The 23942-nt window shown below is 50.4% G+C and overlaps 1 protein-coding gene across 1 annotated transcript in view; it reads left to right on the top strand.

Annotated features, from left to right (window-relative positions):
- Window positions 1–4584: 4584 nt before the first annotated feature.
- The window catches only part of SMAD3 (SMAD family member 3), a 116593-nt gene continuing 97235 nt past the window's right edge, over window positions 4585–23942 (top strand). The window contains exon 1 of the mRNA XM_082853889.1: window positions 4585–5228. Within this exon, the coding sequence (XP_082710015.1) occupies window positions 5023–5228 (206 nt within the window). The 5' untranslated portion in view covers window positions 4585–5022. The remainder of the gene's footprint in view (window positions 5229–23942) is intronic.

A 23942-nucleotide genomic window follows, 5' to 3' on the forward strand; every position in this document is an offset into this window, starting at 1 on the left:
TGGCTATGAAGAATAACGCTGCTGGGCTTCCCTGGTGGTGCAGTGGTTGAGAGTCCGCCTGCCGATGCAGGGGACACGGGTTCATGCCCTGGTCTGGGAAGATCCCATATGCCGCGAAACGGCTGGGCCCGTGAGCCATGGCCACTGAGCCTGCGCGTCCGGAGCCTGTGCTCCGCAACGGGAGAGGCCACAACAGTGAGAGGCCCGCGTACAGCAAAAAAACAAAACAAAACAAAACAAACAACAAAAAAAAAGAATAACGCTGCTGTGAACATGGCTGTATAAATACCTGAGTCCCTGCTTTCACTTCTTTAGGGTATATGCCCAGAAATGGAATTATTAGATCAAGTGTTAATTCCATGTTTAATTTTTTGAGGAACCGCCATACCATTTTCACAGGACTGTACCGTTTTACATTCCCACCAGCAATGCCCAAGGGTCCCAATTTCTCCACATCTTCACCAACACTTGCTATTTTCTCTTTTTTTGATAATATCCATCCTAACGCGTGTGAGGTGATTCAATATTTATCTTGTTTGTATGACTTCTTTCAAAATGTATACAGTTGTTTTGTGTCTATGTAATTTTTTACATAAGTAGCATTGTGTTATTTGTTTCATTCTGTGTGTTACCGTCTTCACCTAGAACTGTTTTTAAGGTCCAACCATTTGTCTCATGTACGCAGAACACATTGCTTCTAACTTGTGCACAGTACTCTACGCAGAGCACCAGCCATGTGTATTGAAAATGTTCTATGTGCTTTTAGAAAGCTCTCTACATGGTTATTTGAGTCCTTACAGCAATCCTAAGAGGTAGATGTTGTTATTACTCCCATTATATGGATGAGGAAACTGACGCACAGAGTTAAGGGACTTGAAGTCCCTTCAAGTGTGTGCTTGAAGTCACACAGCTGGAAACGGGAGACTAGACATTTTAACTCAAGTCCGTCTGGTGCCACAGGAGAGCTCACATGTGTAAAGTGCTAGAAAGAGCTAAAAAATGGGGGCTGACTGCAGACAGAGGCTCTTTCTCGGGTGAGGGCCCTTTGATGAAAGTTCTAGACCTGACTAGATCCTGACTTATCTGCAGGTTGTGAATGCCCTCCCTTCACCAGATGTCACTTTATGTTTGTGTAAAATGAAGACAGAACAATTTTCTTGCTCTTTCTAGATTCACCACTTATTGATTATTTATTTATTTATTTAAATAGATCTTTATTGGAGTATAATTGCTTCACTCACTTATTGATTAAACACCCTTTAGCTACTGGAAAAGTCATCAGAATTGAAGGCAGGTGCTTGTTTCTTTCCAGTGTTCCACCTGGGAGCCACTCCAAATACATGAAAACCTTTTGGCAAATCCGCTTGTGAGGCTCCTCCCCCATAGGACTAACTATTTCCAGGAAAACAGAGGCTCTGCCTCTGGCCCTATCCCACCTCTCTTGAACTTTGCACTTACCGTGATGAAAAATTAACCGGGCTAACATGTCCCTTCCAAGGACAACCTCTGCAGAAGCCAGCCTGGCTGGGCCCCAGGAGACCAGGCACCAGAACAGAGTTTCTATCCATCTGGAGCCACCCACCCACTCACTGCCCAAAGTCAAGGGAGCATGTGGGGTCCTCCTGGCACCCGGGGGAATCTAATCCTTAGCCCTCCTCACTGCTTTGTGAAACTGGGCTGGTTTCCCCAACTCTTCTTGTGGAGAAACGGAGGCCAGAGAAGAAAGAACCAGCCCAGAAACGGTGCTTGCTGGCTTCGTAACGTGGGTCCAGCGCTGTTTTCTTCACGTACAGCTGTCCCTGTCCCATGATATGAAGGAAGCGCAGGAAAGCATGTTTCAGCCACACTAGCTGCTGACAAGTTACTGCCTCCCCTCAGGAAAATGAGAGGGCTGAACCGGGGGCCCTTTCCATGTCACAATTCAGAGGCTTAGGGACACGCTAGGTCCTTCCACTACATGCAATCCTCAGATCTCTCTCGGGCTCCTTACCTCCACAGCACACATTGCACTTCACCATACCTGGCTTCTGCCTGTGTAAAATGAGGGCCTCGCACCGAAGGGGAACAATTTTAATGCTCTTTCTGCATTCGTAGTTGTGTGCTGCATTCTTACAGCTGAGAGAATAGACGCTCAGTGGAGAGAAGGGATGAAGAGAGCCAGGCTCGAAAGCCAGGTCAGTCACTGATGAAGCTTGAGGTCCTTTAGCTCCATCTGACTGCCTCTCAACAGCGGGACCTGCCTCATTCGATGTTCAGGTTAAAATGAATGTTTTACTGGGATGACGGCAAGGGCCCCTTTCATGCGGGCACACACCTCCTACCCCTTGGTGCTTCTCTGGGCCGTGCGCTCCTGAGGTTAGGGACCTTCATCTTTCATTTCAGCATCCCAGAAATGAGTAGGATGGCAACACGGAGGTACTCCGTAGATGTGCATGTCTAACCGAAACCTGCTCCCCCCACCCCCGCACGACTCTCCATGGCACTAATGGTGGCCCCAAGGGGTGGTTCTATTCCTTTACAGCATTCGACTGTTTGCAAAGCTTTCCACGTTGTATTCCCACAACCGCTCTAGGAGACTGAGAGGAAAGCTATCTCCAGCTCCATTTTACAGGTGAGCAAACATTTCTTCTAGTATCACAATAGTGCACCTGTGTAAAGAACTTTTGTTTTGCAAAGAGCTCCATCTGTGGTGTCACCTTCACCCTCCACGACTCTGTAAGGCAGCTAGCTGGGTGCAGTGGCAAGAATGCGGACTGAGGCCTCCCAAAGCATGGGGATCAGATCCCAGCTCTGCTGCTAGGGCTCTCGAGTACTTACTATAATCTCTGTGCCTCAGGTGCTGTATCTGTAAATGGGAGACGTAGGGACATCCACCCCAAGCGCCATTGTGAAGGTGAAACCAGCGGACAGCACTCAGGCTACCTGGAATGGAGAAAGCCATCAATAAACGTTGATCGCCTTTCTCCCGTCTCTTTTTTGATGAGGGCTGGCAGGAAGGGAGTGAAACCGGATTACAGTGGCTGCTGGTTAGCCCGAGGACCAGCCAGGAACGGGAACCAGGTCATTAAGCCCCAGTTGGGGTTCAGGGATTCTCCTTTAAGGTCCAAGCAGGCGGGGAGTTAGAAGGAGGGGAGGGCGAGAAGCCCAGCGCTCAGCCCCAGCAGCTGACAGGCTTGTGAGAGGCCATTCTCTCCTACCAGGCAGGGACCCCTGCCGTTTCTGGGCTGACTTTGTGGATTAGGCCACACCTCACAGGGCTTTGTAACTCCCCACCCGCTAGAGGGTTTGCAGATAACTTCTTTCTCACCACGGGGGTTTCCTGCTGTTAAAAACAAACAAAGCCTAGAGGCCTGGTAGGGGGAGGGGCAGCAGGAGAAAGGCCCTGGGGGCCTGGGGTAACTCCTGAAAGCAGCTGAGTGAGGGGTTTGTGGGCAGATGCCCCTGAAGTGTGCTGGTAGGGAGAAAAACCCCCGAGCTCCCCCAATATCCCGGTGTTCCTTTGCTTCCCACCAAAACTAATTTGGAATACATAAGGTTCCCCAATACTGCCCTTTTGCCCCACTTTTTGCGAGTGTACAGCTTTGAAAACAAAGCTCTCTCTCCTATTTATTGGGTGTCGAATTTCGGATCTTTCTTTATCATAAGATTCCAACACCCTGTAATGAAACCTTTCCTCCAGAGATAAGTTCTAAAGCGCCCCCATTCATTTCTTCCTGAACTCAACAGATGTCTTTGAGGCCCATTTTCTGCCGGGCACTTGGTTCCCAAGGCCCAGGGGACCCCCTGGCTCCAGCTATTATCCAGGGAGTCACTGGGGTCCCCAAATCTCCACTTCTGAGAGCCTCTCACTAATCCCTCTTTCGCACGGTCTCGGGGCTCTAAGCCGGTATGATCTCACCGGTGCGAGAATAAAAACAGCCCTAGAGTCACCGGCGCCGCCAAGGCCCCTGACCGGGATCGGCGCGCCCGCGTCTCGGTGCGCGCCCCAACTTCCTGGGCCTAAGCCTTCCGCGCGCCCTCTCTCGGACCGGGGTCCTCCCGGGGGTGCACCGCCAGCCTGCGGCCGGACGGCGCTCGTTCGTGCGAGTCTAACGCTCTCGGGCCCACCACTCCAACTGAGCTTCCTGAGTGTGGGTTCCGAGAGCAGACGCCACGGCCCGAGCCCGGCCCTCCAGCCTGGGGCCCCTCTCGCCGCTCCTTTCCCACGACTTCCTCCTGGCGCCCGCCGGCCTTCAGGTCGGGGCCGCGCGGGGTCCTGCGCGCTCCAGCCCGGGCCGCCGCTGTCCCCGGACGCCCACGTGGGCGTGCTCCGCTCCGGGCGGGGGAAGGCCGGGCGCCCTCCCGGAGGCGGGGGGCGGGTAGGGCGCCCGCGGGAGGAGGCGGCAGGGCGCGGGGGAGAAGGCGGGGAGCCCCGGCGGCAAGGGGGCGGTGACAGCGCTTGGAAAGGAGGCTGCACGCGGATTTGCATGAAACACAGACTGGCAGCGGGCGGGAGCGGGAGCGCGGCGCAAACCCGGGGCCGGCCCAGCGAGCGAGCGAGCGAGCCGGGAAGGAGGAGGGCAGCGGGAGGCGAGGCTACCGAGGCGGAGGGATCTGCGCATCAAAGCGAGCGAGGCGAGCAAAGTTTGGCTGGGAGTTGGACTCTCTTTCCTGGAGGCGGCACCCAAACAGCCACCCCGTGCGGAAACCCAAACTTTCTTCTGCCACTCCGAGCCCCGCGGCCGCCGTCTCCGCCCCGCGTCCGGGGCCTTCCCGATCCCGCGCCTCTGCTGCCTGCCCGCCCGCCGGCCCTCCGCCCTTCTCCCCGCCTTGGGAGCCGCCCGGGGCGCAGGGCCGCGCGCCGAGCCCCGCCGGCTGCAGCGCCGCGGCCCGGCCGGGAGCACCGGCAAGTTCGCCGAGAGTTGAGGCGAAGTTTGGGCGGCCGCTGCCTTCCCCGGCCGAGCACCCCGCTGCGCCCCCGGCGTCCCGCCGCACCCAGCCCCGCCGGGGGCGCTCCTCGCCGCCCGCGCGCCCTCCCCAGCCATGTCGTCCATCCTGCCCTTCACCCCCCCGATCGTGAAGCGCCTGCTGGGCTGGAAGAAGGGCGAGCAGAACGGGCAGGAGGAGAAGTGGTGCGAGAAGGCGGTCAAGAGTTTGGTCAAGAAGCTCAAGAAGACGGGGCAGCTGGACGAGCTGGAGAAGGCCATCACCACGCAGAACGTCAACACCAAGTGCATCACCATCCCCAGGTGGGGGCCCGAGGGACGCTGGGGCGCGCCCGTCCAGCCCCCTGGCGTGGCGAGGACGGCCTGGTGGGATAGGAGCGGGAGGGATAGCGTGTGTGTGTGTCTGTGCGCGCGCGGGCGCGCGCGCGTAAGGGGGGTGGGAACGTGGGCAGGAAGGGGGTGGGGGGGACCCCAAACAAAACCTTCTCTATATTTGCAAAGATTCAGAGCCTGGGGCTTCCACGCGGCACTCGCGCTCCTAGACCTCGCATTCGCTTTTCACCTCCGGGAAAGGGGTGCTGCAGGAATCGGCCGCCCCCACCCCGGGGAGCTGCGGGCTAGAACTTGAGGCCCGCTTTGTTCAGCTCCGCTGGCCGGAGCCCCTCCTCCGCCGCCGCCTCCCGCCCCCGCGGCCCGCGCTCGTGGAGGTGGTGGTGTCTCTCCCTTTCTTTTCTTCATTCCTGTCCCCCTACTTCTTTCCTCCTCGACAGGAATGCAGTCCGTACAGCTGGGGCTGTGGGTGAGGAGCGGGAGCCTCGTGATTGACAGATTCCTTCTTCATTCTCTCCTTGCCTTCGGGATTAGCATTTTTATCGAGTATTTTTAGATTCGGTTGTGCCAATCTCCCGCCCCCTCCGCACACACGCACTTTTAGTTGCAGTGCAGGGCTCTGGCTTTGAGATGAGAGAGTTAAGTGGCAGAGAGTGGGGTCCTGTCCTCCACCTCCCCTGACTGTTTTTTGCCCACCTTTCAGTCTGAGATTGCGGGTGGATGCCCAAAGGACGGGGCTCAGAGCTGAGATAACAACACGCACCCCAAAGTGGGCCTCGCATCGGCCCTCGCATTCCTACAGAGCCCTCCTTCCCAAAGCGCTTTGCCATCTGTCTGGATCTCCTTTATCCTCCACTTCGCGCCAGCTAGGTCAGGCGGGAGCTCACAGATGGCTGGTAGAAGGGGTCAGTGACTTCACTCCCCACGGCCTTCTCTTAGCTGAGGTGTGCCAGGCTGGGAATTGGGGTGTCTTGGGGGGGCACCTTAGCCTCCTGTTCCCTCCCTCTCAGCCCCCTTTAAAAGTCTTATTCTGAAGCAAGGGAGAGTTTGTGTGTGTGAGTAGGGGATGTTCTTGGGGTTCCAGGCTGCAGAGCAATGAGCAGAGGGTCCCCAAGGCCAGAGCCCCACAGAAATTGTCATCCTTGCTGCTGGGCCAGGAGTAGACTCCATCCTTGGCCACCTGCTTGGGGCAGCTGTACGAGGGCTGCCATCCGTGTCAGGCAGGCACAAAGCAACATCTGTCCACGGGAACCCAGGCCTCCTCTGGAAATAAATGCCACATATGGTGGGAGTACTGACTTGAAAAATAATAATTTTTTTCAAAACTGGGTGGATCCAGTCCATAAAGCGGGAGGGAAGGCAGTGTGCCGCCCGGGAAGTGTGTTCTGGGTGTGTGATCGGGAGCCAGGATTGACTTCACAGGAGGTGGTGTGATGTGATGGTCAGTGAGCCCTAGGTCCTGGTCCCAGCCCTAGTTCTTCATTCTTCCTTATTCCTTTGGGTGAAGGGTGGGGAGTAGGGTGAATGAAAGTCATACTTCTCCAGCCTGGGGAAGGCTTTGCAAAACCTGCCTTCTTACCTGCCTGCGTACATCGAGGACAAGTGCTTTATGTTTTGAAACAGGAAAAAAAAAAAAGCTATCAATTATAAAAGGAGCAGCTGTGTAAAGTGTTTCACAGTTTACAAAGGACTTTCACATGCTTTTATGAGATCAAGAAAAAGAAACTCCTGGAAAATAGATCAGGTAATTAGGCCTAAGATTTATCCCACGTTTAATGTTGAGAAACCTTGGGAGGAGAGAGGTGAAAAAGGCTTGGCCTAGTAAACATACAGTTCTGACCAAATGTGCATCTTCTGCTGGCCCAGGCTGCTCCTCCCTTTGAAGGTTCTGAATACATTCTTTGCTGACGGCTCGAGCAGTGTTAACCAGGGGGATTGGGCCCCACGGATCTTTGTTGGTAAGGTTGCCAGTGTTCAGTCTTTGGGCTGGTGACAGCCTGGAGGAGAGGCCTGGCAAGGTAGGAGTTTGCCCTCTGGGGAAGCATAGCTACGGCCTGCCTTTTCCAAAGTCCTGCGCAGCCTGAGGCATATGAACACTTTGGGTGTCTCTGAGAGTTCAAGTTAACTTGGCCTTCTCATGACTCTGTTAGGACTGGGCCATCTTCTTCTACCTGCCTGGCAAGGACTTAATGCTAAGGCAGAGTTTTTTCCATCTTTTTCAGTTAGGGAAACCCAGTTTCTTGGGCGGATCCAGACAAAGTGGATTTCCATCCCTGGATTTTGTGCCCACGCCTCTGGGTCACCTTGTCTCCCTTGGCAACAGCTACTGCTGTTTTTGGTCGTGGGCAGAGAACTAAAGGCCACATCTTGGGGAGGTAGCTAGCTGGCCTCACACTGGTGATATCGGTGTGTCTCAGCCCTGTAGGCTGTGGGGTTTCTTGTCAAATTGTCTGTTCTGTCCTCACTGCCTTTTATAACTAGGGCTTTGGAAAGTTGACAAAAGGAAATGTTGAACCTAGTTATCCCACAGGGTGTGTGGGGTGGGGCACTGGGTACTTAAAAATACTCTGCGAGGTCTAGACCTTGGGGTGTAAGGAGCCCTCAGTCTAAGGAGATTTTAACAAGCCTGTTCTGGCTAATACGAAATCTTGAGCAGCAGCAGCTCCATGGGGCGATTAGAGCTGGATACTAGAGCCCCCCAGACCACACACTTGCTTCTGTCACCCCGGCTCTAACCTGTCTCAGTGATCAAGAGAGCTGGAGTGGTACAGGCTCACTGGTGTCAAGAATGTCAAAGAGACCGGTGCCAAGGCAGTGGTAAGAGCCTGATTTAGATACACCAACAGAGGGGCTCTCAGGGCACTCTGAGGTCTGGCAGGATGGGCAGGACTTTGGCAAGTTGTGTAACAGCATCCTACTTGTCACCTAGTTGCGTACCTGAGTACAGCTGCAGGTATCTTCCTGGCCAGTGTATAAGAATGGAGTGATAGCATTTGCTACCAAGAGGTAGAGAAGGTGTGTGTAGGTTATGTCAGTGATAAGGAGCCAGGTGCACTTCAAGATGACTGTTCTGATGGACACTGATAACTTGTGTTTCCACCAATGGGACACATGACTTGGCCCACTTGTCGAGAGCTGTACCAAACTTAGGCCTGGTTTGTTTGGAGGGAAATTGGGGCTTTCTTGCATCGGAGCGCCAGGTCCGGAGAAAAGTGGGAGGATTAAGCCAGACCCCAGGTCTGACACACACCCTCTCCTCCCTTTCTGTGCATCTGTTCTTTCGGTGCAACCTCCTCCTGTTATCTACCTGGACTTTGCCAGGCTGCTCTCACCCTGGGGAGAAAGGGAAATGATCCCCATCTCTAACACTCCTTTCTCAGGCTTCTGGGGACAGACCGAGGGTGTAGGAGGGGCGTCTTTAATACCGTCTCCATCTCGGCGTCTCCTGTCCTCCCTCCTCTCTCAGCTGCTGCTCAGAGCACCATTCTTCTGTGGCCTGTTGGAAGCAAGCTCACCTGCTTGCACACATCCTCTCCTTTCTCTTGTTAACCTTGATTAGGGGAGCTCCGCGCAAGGGCTGGGATGAGGAGGGTTCTGCAGGACACCGGGTAGCTGGCTGTGGGGCTGGCTCAGAGGTATGGCCAAACCTAGGAGCCACTCGACGTTCCCTTGACATTTGGAACCTTGGAACTTGCTGCTCGCACCCAGGAGTTGAATGTGTGGGCCGGTGCGTGTTGCAGACAGCCCGTTGCTCACACTTCCTCATCGAATGTTACAGGATTGGATTTTGTGGATTCATTGATAGGTGTTAGCCCCTCCGATGTCTGAGTCAGTATTCCAGGAAGTGGAGGAGGATGCAGAGATAGATTGGAGATGGTCCCTGCCTGTGAGGAGCTTACACTTCAGTAAGGGAAACAGCAATAAGGCATTGAGTGTCTATTTCTTCCTTATTCCCAGCCATCAGAAGAAGTATGAGCTCTAGAATGGAGTGATATTTTTTGGGGGCGGGGGGATTATGATGTGTTTTTTAAATATTACAGAGGTCACTGTGTTAGAAAACAAAATAATGACAGCCATCTGTTTTCTCCAGAAAAAGCACAGAAATCAGGTCCTGTTTCTTGCCGTTTTAACACCTGGATGGATTTAGCAGTTCACTTAATGTCTCAGAGCCTTCGTGCCGGCACCTGTAAAATCAGGAGGAGGTAAAGCCTGTGGAAGTGTTTGGTAAACCAGAGAGTTTGACAGATGTGTTATGTTTAGACCTCTGTGTGTATCATTCATTCATTGACTAAATTATTCAGTCATTTATTAAATACCTACTGTGATGAGCAGGGCAGGGTGCCTATTCTCAAGGGGCTCCCTATCTAGAGTGGGAGACAGACTTGCCCAAAATACAGGCCATGAGCTGCAGCCTAGGGATGTACAAAATGCCCAGGGATGAGGGGGACAGACCGTTAGTTCTGTGGGAGGAGGTGGGGAGAGGAGGGAGGAGTCCCTATGAGGTGGAAAACCACGAGGACAGGAGTTATTATCCAAAGGACGTTCCTGGACGGTAGTACGATCATACGAACTTTTGGGTTCATGGTGATCGTTGCCTACAAGACCGAGGATGTCTTTATCTTCTTTATCTTCCTTCTCTCCCTAAACGGAGCACTGCTATGAATTCGTTACCTCCTAGCTCGCACCGAACTAGCGACTAGTGACTTGTGTTCAGTATTTTATGCCACTGTACAGTGTCCTCGCTTTGAAGTAAAGAGTCATTAGTATTGCAAACCTGAAATGCAGGTTTCCTTGGCGGAAACAGTGACTTTAGATCTCTTAGCTCAGAATATAATGGACCATGTCGATACGAAGTGGACAACTTGGAGGTGATGGTGGATCCTCAGAATTTCAGACTTTTGGTGTGACCTAGCTTTTCATTTCTCTGGTTAACACTCGCTGAAAGTAAATCCTATAAACCTGAGTTTCTATATGGACATAAGAGCTTTTAATAATGTATTTTAAGAAGTCTTTGCAAGGATGTAAAGTGTCAAATGACAATTCTTATAATAGAAAAAGTCAAGGAATACAGTAGTCATATCGTTCTGATGAGAAATGCAAGCAGCCGAGGGCGTTGAGAGAATGTGGCTTCTTGAGCTTATCACATCAGCAATCCAATTAAAATGAGTTTGAAAAATAAATATTGGTTCAATAATGTAAATTTGTAATTGCTGGAAATAAAATTAACACGATTTAATGGACTGAGCAACTATGAATTTTCACTTGTTAACTTATTGGGAGGTTTCTAAATGCCATTGGATGCACGATACAGCCGTGTCTCTGCATGAGCTCCTTTATGAATAGGACCAAGTAGCGCTTGCTTCATTTATTTATTTATTTTTATTGAAGTATCGTTGATTTACAGTGTTGTGTTAGTTTCAGGTGTACAGCACAGTGATTCAGTTATATATAACATATATATATATATTCTTTTTCAGTTTCTTTTCCCTTATAGATTATTAGAAAATATTGACTGTAGTTCTCTCTGCTATACTGTAGGTCCTTGTTGGTTATCTGTTTTATAAACAGCAGTGTGAATGTTAATCCCAAACTCCTAACTTGTCCCTTCCCGCCAACCCCCTTTCCCCTTTGGTAACCGTAAGTTTGTTTTCTATGTCTGTGGGTCTATTTCTGTTTTGTATATAAGTTCATTTGTATCTTTTTTTTTTTTTTTTTTTTAGATATAAGCGCTATCACATGACATTTGTCTTTCTCTGTCTGACTTGACTTCACTTAGTCTGATTAATCTCTAGGTCCATCTATGTTGCAAGCAGCGCTTGCTTTAAAACTTGAAGTCCAACTTTATTTCTTTACCTATTCTCCCACCTTCTTTATTCACCCGTCCCCCAGCCTCCTTTAAGCTCTCTAAAGTGGAATGCAGCTTTCTCAATCAGCAAGGCTCATGAATAGTCCTAATTAACTTTGTCCTTGTCTCCTTTGATGTATTGACATATTTAAAAAAAACCAAAATCCACCGTGCCCCCTTCCCCAAATCTGTGTCTGGTAGTACCAGTCTGCTGGGAAGGGAACTGCCTAGAAAGGCTGTCGGTGAAGGGGCCTGGGAGACTTACCAGCCTTTTGCAGACGCGAATGTCCCGTGCAGTGCTAGATGAGACTAGCTCTTCCCCAGGAGGGCTGGGCATCATCTGTTGACCACTTCAGTCTCCCCATCTTCAAGGGCGGTGGTTCCTGGAAACGGTTGGAAATTGCCATATTAAACCCACCCTGCAGAAGTCTGGTTTCTAATTTTACTGTATTCCAGGTTTTAGAACAAAGATCCGAGAGAACTTGTCCAATTCATGTTTATGCTTTCCTTCAGCGCACCTACTGGGCGCCCAAACCTGCTCCACGTAGCAGGGCCCCACCAGTGAATGAGGCAGACGCCCGATTCTGCCCTCCCGTAGCCTCTGGTCCACTGGCTGCTCAACAAGAGTCCTTTGGAATTGTAATAATCATGTATGTGTTCACTCTGGTTAACTCGTAAGTACTGTTTTCTTAATGCCAGAGAACCAAATCCCCCAAGCTCTGCAGTTTATTGAGTCCGGATGAGTGTGTGTGTGTGTGTGTGTGTGTGTGTGTGTGTGTGTGTGTGTGTGTGTGTGTGTGTGTGTGTGTGTGTGTAACATTATTCTTTGTTTTGACTTAATTAACAGTTTTAGAAATAACAAATCTAGAGCACAAGTCACACTGTCTGCAGTGATTATCTGAGGCCTCAGCTGTAAACAGCAACCTGCCACCATGGCACACTGCTACAGAGTGTTTCGACAGAGAGACTTGGTTTAAAACGAAAACACGGTAGAAGCCTATTAATGAAGAAGTTTTGCTAATGCTGGACTAGGCTGAAGTTTGTGTCGCAGGCCTTTTCTCCCCATAAATGTGGTCAGAGAAATATTAGTCATAAACAAACTTGGGGGAGTCATTTTGGAGGCAGGAGTCAACAGACCTGAGGAGGTTCTAGACTTAAGCTCTGTTTCTAATCAGCTGTGTCACCTGGGCCAAGTCACTTACCATCTCTGGGCCTCAGATGTTCTCAACTGGAAAATGGGCTAAATGAGCTCTATCAGAGGATCTTTCTAACTCTAAAGTGGTTTTCATGCAGGCATTTTAGAAGCTCCCCTTTGCATGCATCCATCCGGTTGATCACTGAATCACAGATCTTTCTTAATGATGAATACCCTAAGGCCCTATGAATTTCTATAGTTGAAAGTAATAAAACTATAATTCAGCCTTTAATGTTGGTTATTTTCCCCCTCTGCCCTCCTTGCCTCTCCCTCACCCTGTGAGTCTAAATCAGTGAAATATAACTACAAAGGAATATAAAAATAACTGAATAGGAGGGTAACGAAGTGAAGGCTGTGTGCCTTGAGATGCGGTGAGCAATTTTTCTTCTTTTGTTGCTATTTTTGGCTATTCTCAGAGCAGGAAGTTTACTTAAACTAATGACCACAATTGCCTAAAAATGGTTAAATGTGAGAGGTAGGCATTATAGAGGATACCTGTGGAAAATGTTTGCTCATATGTCAGGGTTTACCCAGGAAGCTTCCTTTATTTATTTTCAAGCATCTATATAAAGAAAGGCTGTACTCGATTGTGTAAGCGTGCGCCTCTTGTGGGGCGGCGTGGAGGTTACAAGTTGAAACCCCGGCTAGGAAATGAAAAGTGAGTTTCCCCCGAAATAGTACTTTTTCTGTATCACATGGCTCTCCCTGATTACATCTGGCAAGTTTTTCTCCTGACAGCTTTGCTGGGAGTTAGGACTAGGGGGTTGTTTAAGAAACCCTGGGTCAAGGTTTGCCTTTGAAACCTACAGCGTTATCAGTCTGGTGGCTTTCCCTGCTAACTCTTGCATCACAGACTGCCAGGCCAAGTTGTAGCTCTGAGGTGTCACCGTTTTGTGTTTTTTTTTTCCTTTGAGACTGGACTTTTGAAAATAGTAATGCTTTTTGGGTGTGTGTTTTCTAAAGGTCTGTTTTTACGCTGTCACAGCTCAAAAATGCCAAAAGGCATTTTTTCCTTAAAAAATCACCTCTGGGCTAAGCCCAAATGTGGAGTAATGGACCCAGAAAGGACTTTTTGAGTAGTTACAAGTGGCTGAAAGCAGGCACTGGTGATGGAAGTTGGGTTTTTTCCTTTTGCTTCAAATGTGCCCCATTGTAAACTTTCTTGCATCCTCATGGAATTCAGACTTGAGGTGAGCCTTATTTCTCTGTGCGCCTGGAAGGGCAGGGTGAGTGAGCTTGTTTTGCTACCTCTTTAAATGTTTTGTGTAGCCATTTATCTCTACCCAAAGAGAGTCTTAAAATATTGCTTGGGGAACAGGAGTGGGGGGTGTGGGTGGGCTGGAAGAGCAGAGTCATCAAGGGAGAACAAAGGGCCCTGGAGTCTGACAGACCGGAGTTTGAGTTGGCCCGTTACTGGCTATGTGACAGCCTTGGGGACATGTGCTTCCATTGCTTAAGCTCCATTTGCCTCATCTGTATAATGGGCATGGGCCCACTTACCTCCTGTAAGTCAACGCAAATGAGATAAGAGAGAGCAAGTACCTGACCGATACTTGTGGCTCACAGCACATAGTAGGTGCTTAGTAAACACTCATTTTTCCCTTTCCAGGGGGAAATCTGACTGATGGTGTCAGTAGATTCCAGTAAGGGCCCCCCCACCCCCGACACACTTGTTCTCAGGGCTCGCTGTTTGGAGAACACGGGTTGATGTAGTGAGAGGACCTTCCTCTAGCAGGTGCGCACCAAGCGGCCACAGCCACACCACTTGTTGGTTTACGGCTTGGAAGGCTATGGAAAGAGAATTCATATTCTTCGGTGGTTCTCCCCTCCTCCATCATCATTTTAAAAATTGTTTGGCTGACTAAAAATAATAGTATTGAAAATAAACTTGGATGAATCAGTGCTCCTGGGGTGGGGGGTATAAGATCCTGAAGAAGAAACACCGTGACTCACAGGCTCGTCACCGATAGCCTGCCCTTCCGTGTGTGCAAGTGCGTGATGTTTATTGTTGCTGGTGTGTTTCTGAGGCCTGGTTGGAAAGCAGTTTCAGCTCCAAGTACCACCTCACCAGTTGGCTTGGTTGTCAGGTGAGATTGTTCGGTGCCAGAAGCTCACGGCTCCAGAATAACCCAGATGTGGATGGCGGTACCGTGGGCTGCTCCTCGAGGGGGGCCAGAGGGCACTCACACTTAGTAGGCCATGCTTTGGACATCCTTCTGGATGTGGTACTTTCCATGGGGCAGAGCTGCAGGGCCCAGGGATGGCCCACGTAGAGTCTGCGCTTCCTCCTTCCAGACTGTATGCTGGGTCCCGACCCTTCAGTTCCCTGCCCACACGGTCTCAAGCCTGCTTGCAGGTCCATCTGCCTAAGGAAGGGCAGACTGCATCGGCCGTGGACCGTGTGTGCACCCGTGGGCCCCAGGCTGACAAGGTGGGCAGGGCCGGGAGATGGAGGGATTGGATGGAATTCAGACTCGGGGTGTCTGCATGGGTGTCCGTGAAGCCCCTCTAAGTGTGGGGTGATGCTGGGGAGGGCCAGCTCTCCCCGAGTGTCCGCATCCCACTGTAAAACCGAGGGGTCAGAGAACGCTGAATTCAAACGTGGCCTCCCAGGTTGTATCAAGGTATTTGTCAATATGCTAGAACATATTCTATTTATCAGGCTGTTATCTTGATTTCTGTCTTTTAAATTTAAATATGACATATCCTGTGTGGGCCTTCGTAGGTCCTCTTGCTCTGGGACCCATTGATGGTGAGGCAGGCCTGTTGTTAGCACCCTCCTCTCAGTCATGTAGCCACAACTGGGGCCCCGCTCAGGTGGCACCATTATATGGGCAGGATTGTGGGTACTTCTATAGGGATTGATTTCCCTCACCTTGAACCCAGATCAGAGTGAATTAAATGCAGATCAGGGAGAAGGTGAGACGTATGGCAGCCGCCCATCTTAAAGGTGGAGCAAAGAGCCCAACCACTGTAGTGCGTTTGGTTGTTGGATCTATTTACTGGGCACTGACTTTGTGCTGGGCCTCGGGAGATACAGAGATGCAGAGATGAAGTCCTGTCCCTGAACTGCGCAGATGCAAAAAGGGACACGGTGACCACAGTTACGGTGGGCTCATGGGAAAGACAGTCTAGCAAAGGCTGAAGAAAGAGGTATTTGGGAGCCCAGAGAAAGAGCAGCTCTTTTCTGGGGGACCCAGAAGACTTCACAGAAGTGATGCTCCAGCGGGACTTTGAAGGGTGGATAGGAGTGTGGGAGTGAGGGGAAGGCTGCATGGAGCACTGGCCAGACAGAGGGTGGAAGGGCCTGGTGTGTGGGGCAGGGTGGCCAGAACGTGGAAGAGGGAGTGGCCAGAGAGGGTCGGGAGAAGGATGTTGCCAAGGGCTTCAGTTGGCCAGACTTGGTGTTTAGACCTTGCTCCGTAAGCACCCAGGAGATTTTTAAGTTCGGGGAGTGGCGTGGCTGAAGCCACCATTCTATTCGCATTCCTCCCCCACCCCGAGGCTGGTAAGAGCAGGTTTTCTGCCGGAGTTATCCGGGTCAGAGTCATAATCCCTTACACCACCATGTGGACAGCTTTAGGCTATGTCTGGACCAGGGTGAAAATAGTGTTTTGTTGGCCGTCAGGAGAGAAGACAAGTTGTACAGCCAGGAGGGCTGGGGGAGCCCAAGTGTTCAGGTAATTAGCCAGTGAGTCATGCCAGCCTCTTGACATGGATTCCTTGGGAAATGAAGCAGGGTGTCGCTGGGCTCCATACAGAGGCCTCAACATCAGAACCTGGCCTCTCCCTGGGTCTTCTCTGTGCCTGGTACGGTGTCTGTGTAGAATATCTCTGGTCAGTGTTTTAAGTGTCTTCACTGATGATCGCCTAGGCCAGGCTTTCCAATTCCAGACCACACTGCAATCAGCAAAAATACCTAAATTCTCTACTGCAGACTCATCGAATGCTATCAGGTATTAAAAACAGATCAGGGGCTTCCCTGGTGGCGCGGTGGTTGAGAGTCCGCCTGCCGATGCAGGGGACACGGGTTCGTGCTCCGGTCCGGGGGGATCCCACGTGCCGCGGAGCGGCTGGGCCCGTGGGCCATGGCCGCTGGGCCTGCGTGTCTGGAGCCTGTGCTCCGCAGCGGGAGAGGCCACAGCAGTGAGAGGCCCGCGTACCACAAAAAAAAAAAAAAAAAAAAAAAAAAAAAAAAAAACCAGATCATATTCCTTAATAAGAGAGTAAAATAGTTTAAGTTCATATATTTTATCACTGAGAGCAGGCAGAAATTTTGGTGACCACTGAGAGATTGCATACAATTTACCTCATCTGTTTAGAGTCAGCTTTTTTTTGTTGTTAATTGAAGTTTATAGGATTTTAGAAGATAAAAGTTTTGTGTCCACAGACTGATTCTAGTTCATGGACCATTTTTGAGAACGCTGATAGAGGCCTGCTGCTGAAGGGGCAGCCTCCTGCAGTGGAGCATTCTGGGCTTACATTCAGAAGACCCAAGTTCGGATCCCTGCTCTCCCCTTTCCTGCTTTGGTGACCGTAGACCAGTCACCTGATTTCTTTGAGCCTCCCTTTCCTCAGCAGTAAAATGGGAAAAACCTTGCCTCCCTTGGTGGGATGATTGCAGTTGTTTATTTAGATGAGCTAGGCATTAAAAGGTCTTTGCAGACTGTGAAATATTATGCAGTGTCACTCATTATTTCTTTACGAAGCACAACTCTATAGTACTGCTAAAAGCCCTTCCCGACGGGGATGGAGTTAAGGCCTCCAAGTTCACACCCAGATTTGCACCGCCACCTTAGAGAAAATCATTAATGAGGCACAAATTCAATAGGAATGTGAACTCAGGGCGTGCGTGCTGCAGGGTCTAGTTCCAAAAGCTTAGGTGAGTTGGTGCTCGTGGCCTTGTCTGAGGATTTGGGTCAGCTGTGCTGACCTGTGGCTGATCACCTGAGCCCTCTCACCTGGGAGCGATCCTGGCACATGCAGCGTGGACTGGGTGCTGACTATATGCCAGACAGCAAGGTGGGCCACTGATCAGCTGGTTGGTCTTCTTTACCCATCTTCTGGGAAGGATGAGTAATCCATGTTTATAGAAGAGGAAGCAGGGGCTTCCCTGGTGGTGCAGTGGTTAAGAATCCGCCTGCCAATGCAGGGGACATGGGTTCGAGCCCTGGTCTGGGAAGATCCTATGTGCCGCGGAGCAACTAAGCCCGTGCACCACAACTACTGAGCCTGCGCTCTTGAGCCCGCGAGCCACAACTACTGAAGCCCACACGCCTAGAGTCCGTGCTCTGCAATGAGAGAAGCCACCGCAACGAGAAGCCCACGCACCGCAAGGAAGAGTAGCCTCCACTCGCCTTGGAGTTAAAATGCAAAAAAAAAAAAAAAAAAAAAAAGGAGGCTGAGGCTTTGAGGGGTCAGCGGCAGAACAGGAATCTGAATTCAGGTCTGGTTCCTGACACCCAGTTGCCTGCCCCAAGGCTCCCCCAAGAATGGGCTGCTGTTCTCATCCTCACAACAAAATCCATGAACTTGATCAGGAAAGTTGCTGTAGGTCTCATGATAAGAGATGGAGCTGGATTTGCCTCTGAAGCTTTGCCCCTTCTAGAATCAGGGGTGACTATATAATTTATTAAACAAACCAGGACACTTCTAAGAGTGTAAAAGGGCAGTGCTGTCATTAGTGATGGCCAGAAAATGGGCATCAACCTGGACTGTCCAGGCAAACCTGGATAAATAGTCATTCTAAGTCACCCTGCCTCTGGGCCAGTGATGATGATACCTGACCAGGGAAACTGGGAGGATTACATCAGCAGCTTTCTCTGCCACTGCTAAAGTGTCAGGGACTGTCTGGATTATTTACTGCTATTCCGAGTGAGGGGACTTGCCTAAGATCATTTAGCAAGTTGGCAACATAATTTAAAACTGGATGAGACCTTAGAGGTAATCTAAAATAGTCAGGTTAGCACCCGAGCTTACTTAGCTGCAGTAGGAGTTGGGGAACCTTTAGCTCTGCTGATGGCCACTCTGAAGGGAAGGGGGGAGAAGTGGGAGGTGGAGGGGGGGACGTGAGGGTGGCAGTGAGGGGATGGTAGGGTGTTCACCTGGCTCTAGAACATCTGCATCCTCATCAGGCCATGTCCCTTCGGAACCCAGGAGATGCCCCTAGGTGCAGTGCAGCTGAGATGGGATTTCATGTCCAGGAGCAGAGACTTCTCCTGTGAGCTGACCTCTCCTGCCCCCCTGCTCCATTTTCGCTGAGGCCTCAACTTTATTACTACTGGCTGGGAGCTGGTGGGGGTGTAGTGGATAAACCTTCTGCTGAAGAGTTTTGGAAGGCATTGAGGAAGGAATTAAAAATAACAGCAAGCATGCCTTTTTTCTCTCTTTGATGCTGGTAAATGCATGGAATGTGCCAGGGTATGTGGCCCTAAATAACCCCCTTTGTCAATGGGACTCCGTAGAGAACATGGAAAGGCTTTGCACTGCTTCCCTTCTGCCCCATGTTCATGGGACTGGTTTCTGCGATCGTCCAAGCCTCATGCTTCCTCTCTTGCCCCAAATAATCTGTTGGAAATCTGGAGAGGGACTTGAGTTCTCTATACTCTGCAACCAAACTGTTTGCCGTGGGCGAGGCCCTGTCTGATGAACTCCAAGGAGAGCAGCTGGAGTGACAAAGACGACTGGTTACAGGCTGAGAAAAGTGAAGTGTAAATTCAAACCAAACTTGGCACTTGCTTGGAGAACTTCAGCTGATACGGCTCTAGTCGTCATCCTTTGTGGCTGTGCTGTGTCTTATAAATAGAACAAGATGCATTTCCGTTTTTTTTTTTTTTAACCCCAGAGACACAAGGAGGCATGTGTGTGGGTGAGTATGGGCAGGGAATATTAATTATTTATGTTCCAGTTCATCGGAGAGTCAGCGTGGGAACTGGCCCCCGGGCTTCATGGAGATGACTAGGCCATCTTGTGGGTAAGGCTGGACTGTGCTTTTGTATCTTTTGAGTTCCAGCTCTCCTCACCATTGCCACCCTCTCTCCTCCTTAGTGGCAGCCCTCGGTTTCTCACGCCTGGATACTGCAGTAAGCCAGTTCGCTCCTTCCCTCTCTGATCCATCCCATACTCTGGATCAGGGGCCAGACTCACTGTATTAGGATGCTTTGGGCTACAAGTAACCTGAAACCCAACTAACACCTTCACCAGTGTGAGGGCTTATTATCTCCCCTAAGAAGTCTGGAGGCAGGGAGGTTTCGGGCACCAGCAAGGACTTGGGAGCCTTCCATCTTTCTGCCCTGCCATCTTCAGCCCTCATGATCCAGCGACGGCCACAGCTGCTCCAAGAGTTACTGTCTCTGCACGGTTTGCATCTAGCGGCAGAAAAGGCTGCTTCTCCTTGGGGGTCTCTTAATCCAGGAAGGAAATCTTTCCCAGAAGCCTCCTGGTATCTCGCCAGTATTTTGTCACATGCAGTCGCGGCAGAAATAATGGATTGTAATAAGCCTTTTGATGTCAGAGATCCAGGCTGTTTCTTTGGCTCACCAGTACCTGCTAGGCACTTAGTAAATGTCAATTAATACTTGTTGATTACTGTTTTCCTTTTCTGAGTAGACTCCTGAATACTTATCTGATGTCTTGCTGATTTCAGAGGTTATGTTGGTAAACCAATCAGGGACCAGATCTTGCCCTCAGGGAGCTTACTGTCAAGATGGAGAGACCATTATTTGTGTTCAGAATATCCAACCATGGGGGTTGTAGCAGTCTGCTGTGGGGCAGCTTAGGAACAGGTGTGAAATTGGGGCTCAGGGGGACAAATGGAAGTGAGACTCACCGAAGGGGACCATCAGGGCCTCTGAACGCTGTGCCTGAGGACGACACATTTTCCAACCTAAGCAAGGTCTTTCAAGAAGTTCGGATTTCTGTCTCCACCCCACTACCAGTCTTGTTTTCCTGTTGACAAAATGAAGGTTAAAAATTTGCCCCTGAGTATGGAGTGGGGGCAGGGTACAGAGCTAAGCGCCTCCTGCCCCCAGGGGAAAATTTCTAAAGGTTCTTGCGGTATTTTAGCTTCGAAACCCTGTGAAATTGAATTGCATGTTTAGCGTCTTTGTGCGTCTCACTGGCTTTGAAGCTGCTGGAAACTTTCTCTGAAAGCATATAGACGAAGAAATAAGAATTCTATAAATGTTTGGTGGTTAAAAACAAACTGCTGGCCAGTTTGTAGAATTTTGGGGTCATTTTCTGATGGAACATTCTGCAGACACGGAATACCCTGGAGTCTTCCTGTCACAGTCAGCTAATAACTGACTTCAGGTCTGCAAATGCTTTTTCATTCCAATTCAGAGAAAACAGAGCCTGTCCCAGGGCCTCATGGGCCCTTATTTTCCTATTGATCTAGGAGCTGGGCTAACTCAGGACTCCCCTGGGAAACATCTCAAAGCTAATTAAAGATGTTTGTTTCAGGTTTGCCTGTTTTTCTTGCTTGATTGAAAAAGTTGCAGTTTTGGCTTTTCTTATTAAAAGAAAAAAGGCTCTATGGCTACAGCTGATCCGGGAGGTGGGAGTGGGGGGATAGCACACTTCAGCGCACACGTGATGTGTTGCCCTCCTGCCCTCTGCGCGAGGCCCTCACAGAGTGGCATCTCTGAGCACGGGGCCGGGCACCAAAGCAGCTACTTTCCTTGAAAATTCTTGAGTCTCCAGGAGGAGAGGCCAGGTGAGCCTGGGCATGAAACCCAATGAAGTGGTTCCAGGGTGAGGCTGGTTCTGTTTGACCCGCTTGAGTTCTGAAGTTAATGGTCCAAGGTCCGCACTCAGAGGGAGAGTTAGTATATGGGGAGATGGAGGCCCTGACAGCTATTCCAGGGTGTCCCCCGACCCTTTGTTTAACCGCAGCTGTGGACCAGTGGTCTCAGATGTTTACCGTCACCTGTTTATAAGAGGGAAGTGTGGTCATATTTCTATCTCTCTTGTGGGCTGCACGGTTGCCTTACTGGGGCTCATGTGGGAAGTGGTTACCGTTCAGAGGAGGGTGAAATAACAGTACTCACAAAGGGACTTTGATCCGACAATCTTTTTGAATGTCACCTTTTGACCACCGTTGTTTTTTTATTTTGATTTTTTGTCTATCAGCCTTAACTTCAGTGACGAGAAAATCAAACCACATGCTGGACCTCGTTCTACCCAGCTGGGTATCACAGTTCAGAATTGCAGCTCAAAGTGCTTCTCCTCTCTCTGGGTTTCACTGGGGGGTTGACTTCCAGATCTGTAGTTCTGCACAGCTAGAGACCCTCAGCTTCAGCTGTTCTCTGGGCGTCCACATCTGAACATCCCAGCAATGCCTGGAATCGAACATGGGCCATTTCTTTCTATCCTCCTTCCATGACCGACACTAGTCTTCATCTTCATCATTATCGGAGCCCCCAGGGTCAGTGAAGTGTTGAATCAGTCAGAGAACAGACACACGTGAACACGAAGGAAGCTTGGCATCCCGTTTCTCTGATGAGGCTGAGGGCCCTTGGCCACTCTTTGGTGGAGCTTGGCTTTCTGGCTCCAGGAAGGTCAGCTTGGCTTCTCTGGGTATTGGTCTTTGCATCTAGAAAATGACAAGCTCCAAGAGAGAACCTCAGAGGTCTGTATCGGCTCTAATACTTCACGACACCTTTCTGCCCTCTCTTCCTTGGCTTCTGGGTTTTCACTCCTTTCTCGACGCATATATTTTCCTGGGAGGCAAGTGTAATTTTTCATCTGATGCTCTACCTTCAGAGGCAGCCCCTTCCTTATTGAATTCTATTATAGTCACGGTTTAACTCACCAGATACTTACGGAGCATCTTCAGTTGTCGTTGGTGGTGGCAGTACCGCCAGACACCGTGGTCCAGGAGGTGTGAATGGCCTGTGGATTTGGACGGTCATACGTACTCCTGCTGCCTGGAGCCGCCAGACTTGTACTCCTGCTGCCTGGAGCCGCCAGACTTCTATTCCCTATTCCCGGGCTAGGGGAAATCAGCCTTCAGGCAAAGAGGAATTCTCATTTAGCCCAAAGCACAGGCTTCCTGTGCTTCTGGGACCAGCTGCGTTGCGGCCGAGGTGCTGTAAAAATACAGGAAGGAAGGGAAACGTGTTCACAGGTTGGTTAGAGATTTTGAAACCAACAATCAACTCTCTTATCCACAAGAAACCAGAATCCACTGCTGGCTTTCGGGCTCTCACACCCGCCGCTCGACAGAGTGCTCTTTCAAAACTGGGGTAGACTCTTTTTGCTAATGGCTTTTTCCATGAACCCCAGCCAGCCAGCAAGTATATTCTTTGAGGATTATGATTTGACCGGCACGCTCAGGAATCTTTAAGGAGAAGAACCATCTTTGTCCTCAGCTGTTTTAAGGCCAGTCAGGAGACAGAGCCTTCTAGAGATGAAGTAATGAGAGGCTGGCCACTGAAAGTACACAAGAAGTAAACAGTGGCCATTCCCGTGACCCTGCTTTTTTTGGGAGTCTGTCACCCCAGGGGCTCCTGGGTGGTGCACAGGAGGGAGAACCAGAGGTGGAAGACCCCGTTTCTAGGCCTGCCCCATTGTGAACCAGCTTCGTGACCTTGGGTGAGTCACTTTGCTGCCCCGGCCCCTGGTTTCCTCCTTGACAAACCAGAGGCGTTGACTTAGCAGGATTTTAATGTTTCTGCACCTTAAACATTCTAATTCTGGAGCTTGCGTTCAAAGAAATGACCGACTCTGTTAACTCATTCGGATAGTTTCAGGATCACTGTACAATCGCTCTGGGGGCTGGAGATTGGGGCCCGCCGTTGAAGACAGGATGGAAAGAGCTTTGAGGTGCGGGGTAAGCCGTGGCAGCTGGGACTCCTGCTTCCTAATGACCACATTTGGTGGTCGGGCTCACCGTGGAAGGTTCTCAACCTTGGTTACTTATAAAAATTCTGATACCCAGACCCCACCTCAGACCAATTCAGAATTTCTACAGGCGGGGCCTGGGAATCAGTATTTTTAAAGTTATCCAGGTGATTCTGGGGTGTGGCCAGCATTGAGAATCAACAGCCCTAGATCTTAAGTAAAGCTGTGGTTCAGTGTTCTGGGCATCTCTTTTAGGGGAAAAGTGATAGTGGTTGGTTTAAAAAAAAAAAAAAAAGCACAGTACACAGAGAGAAAAAAAGTTCTAGATTTGAGAAGCATGTTGATTTGGTAATCACAGCTGTTGATGGTGAGTAGTTGCCCTGAGATTTGGATCCCCAGTTTTCTTTCTCTGGGTCAGTGGTTTCTCAAACATCTCTGAAGGAGTAGAACCATCTGTAGTTGGTTATTTCTGCTTGGGAAACTCAGAGTACTAAGTGGGGGGGGTGGAGCCAGGGCAGGGGCGGAGCAGGAGTGGATTAAACAGACCGTAACACGCAGCCACGCATAACACGCAGCCACGCCTTTTTCATGAAGCCAAGTCAGAGGCCCCAGCCAGCGCTGGCATACCTTAGTGTCAGATCCTTGGCGATGCCCTGGTGGATGCGAGGGGCTGTGAAAGTATGTGCTATGCCGTTTCCTGTGCCTTGGTGAGTGTCCCTGCCCTCGGTTGAGAGGATCCTACCACCCTCATCAGCCATAGCATCGAAACACTTCCGTTTATGCCCAGTCAGTTGTTCGTGCTTCC

Source organism: Leucopleurus acutus (assembly GCF_964270905.1).
Source record: "Leucopleurus acutus genome assembly, chromosome: 1".
In the NCBI taxonomy this organism is placed as follows: domain Eukaryota; kingdom Metazoa; phylum Chordata; class Mammalia; order Artiodactyla; family Delphinidae; genus Leucopleurus; species Leucopleurus acutus.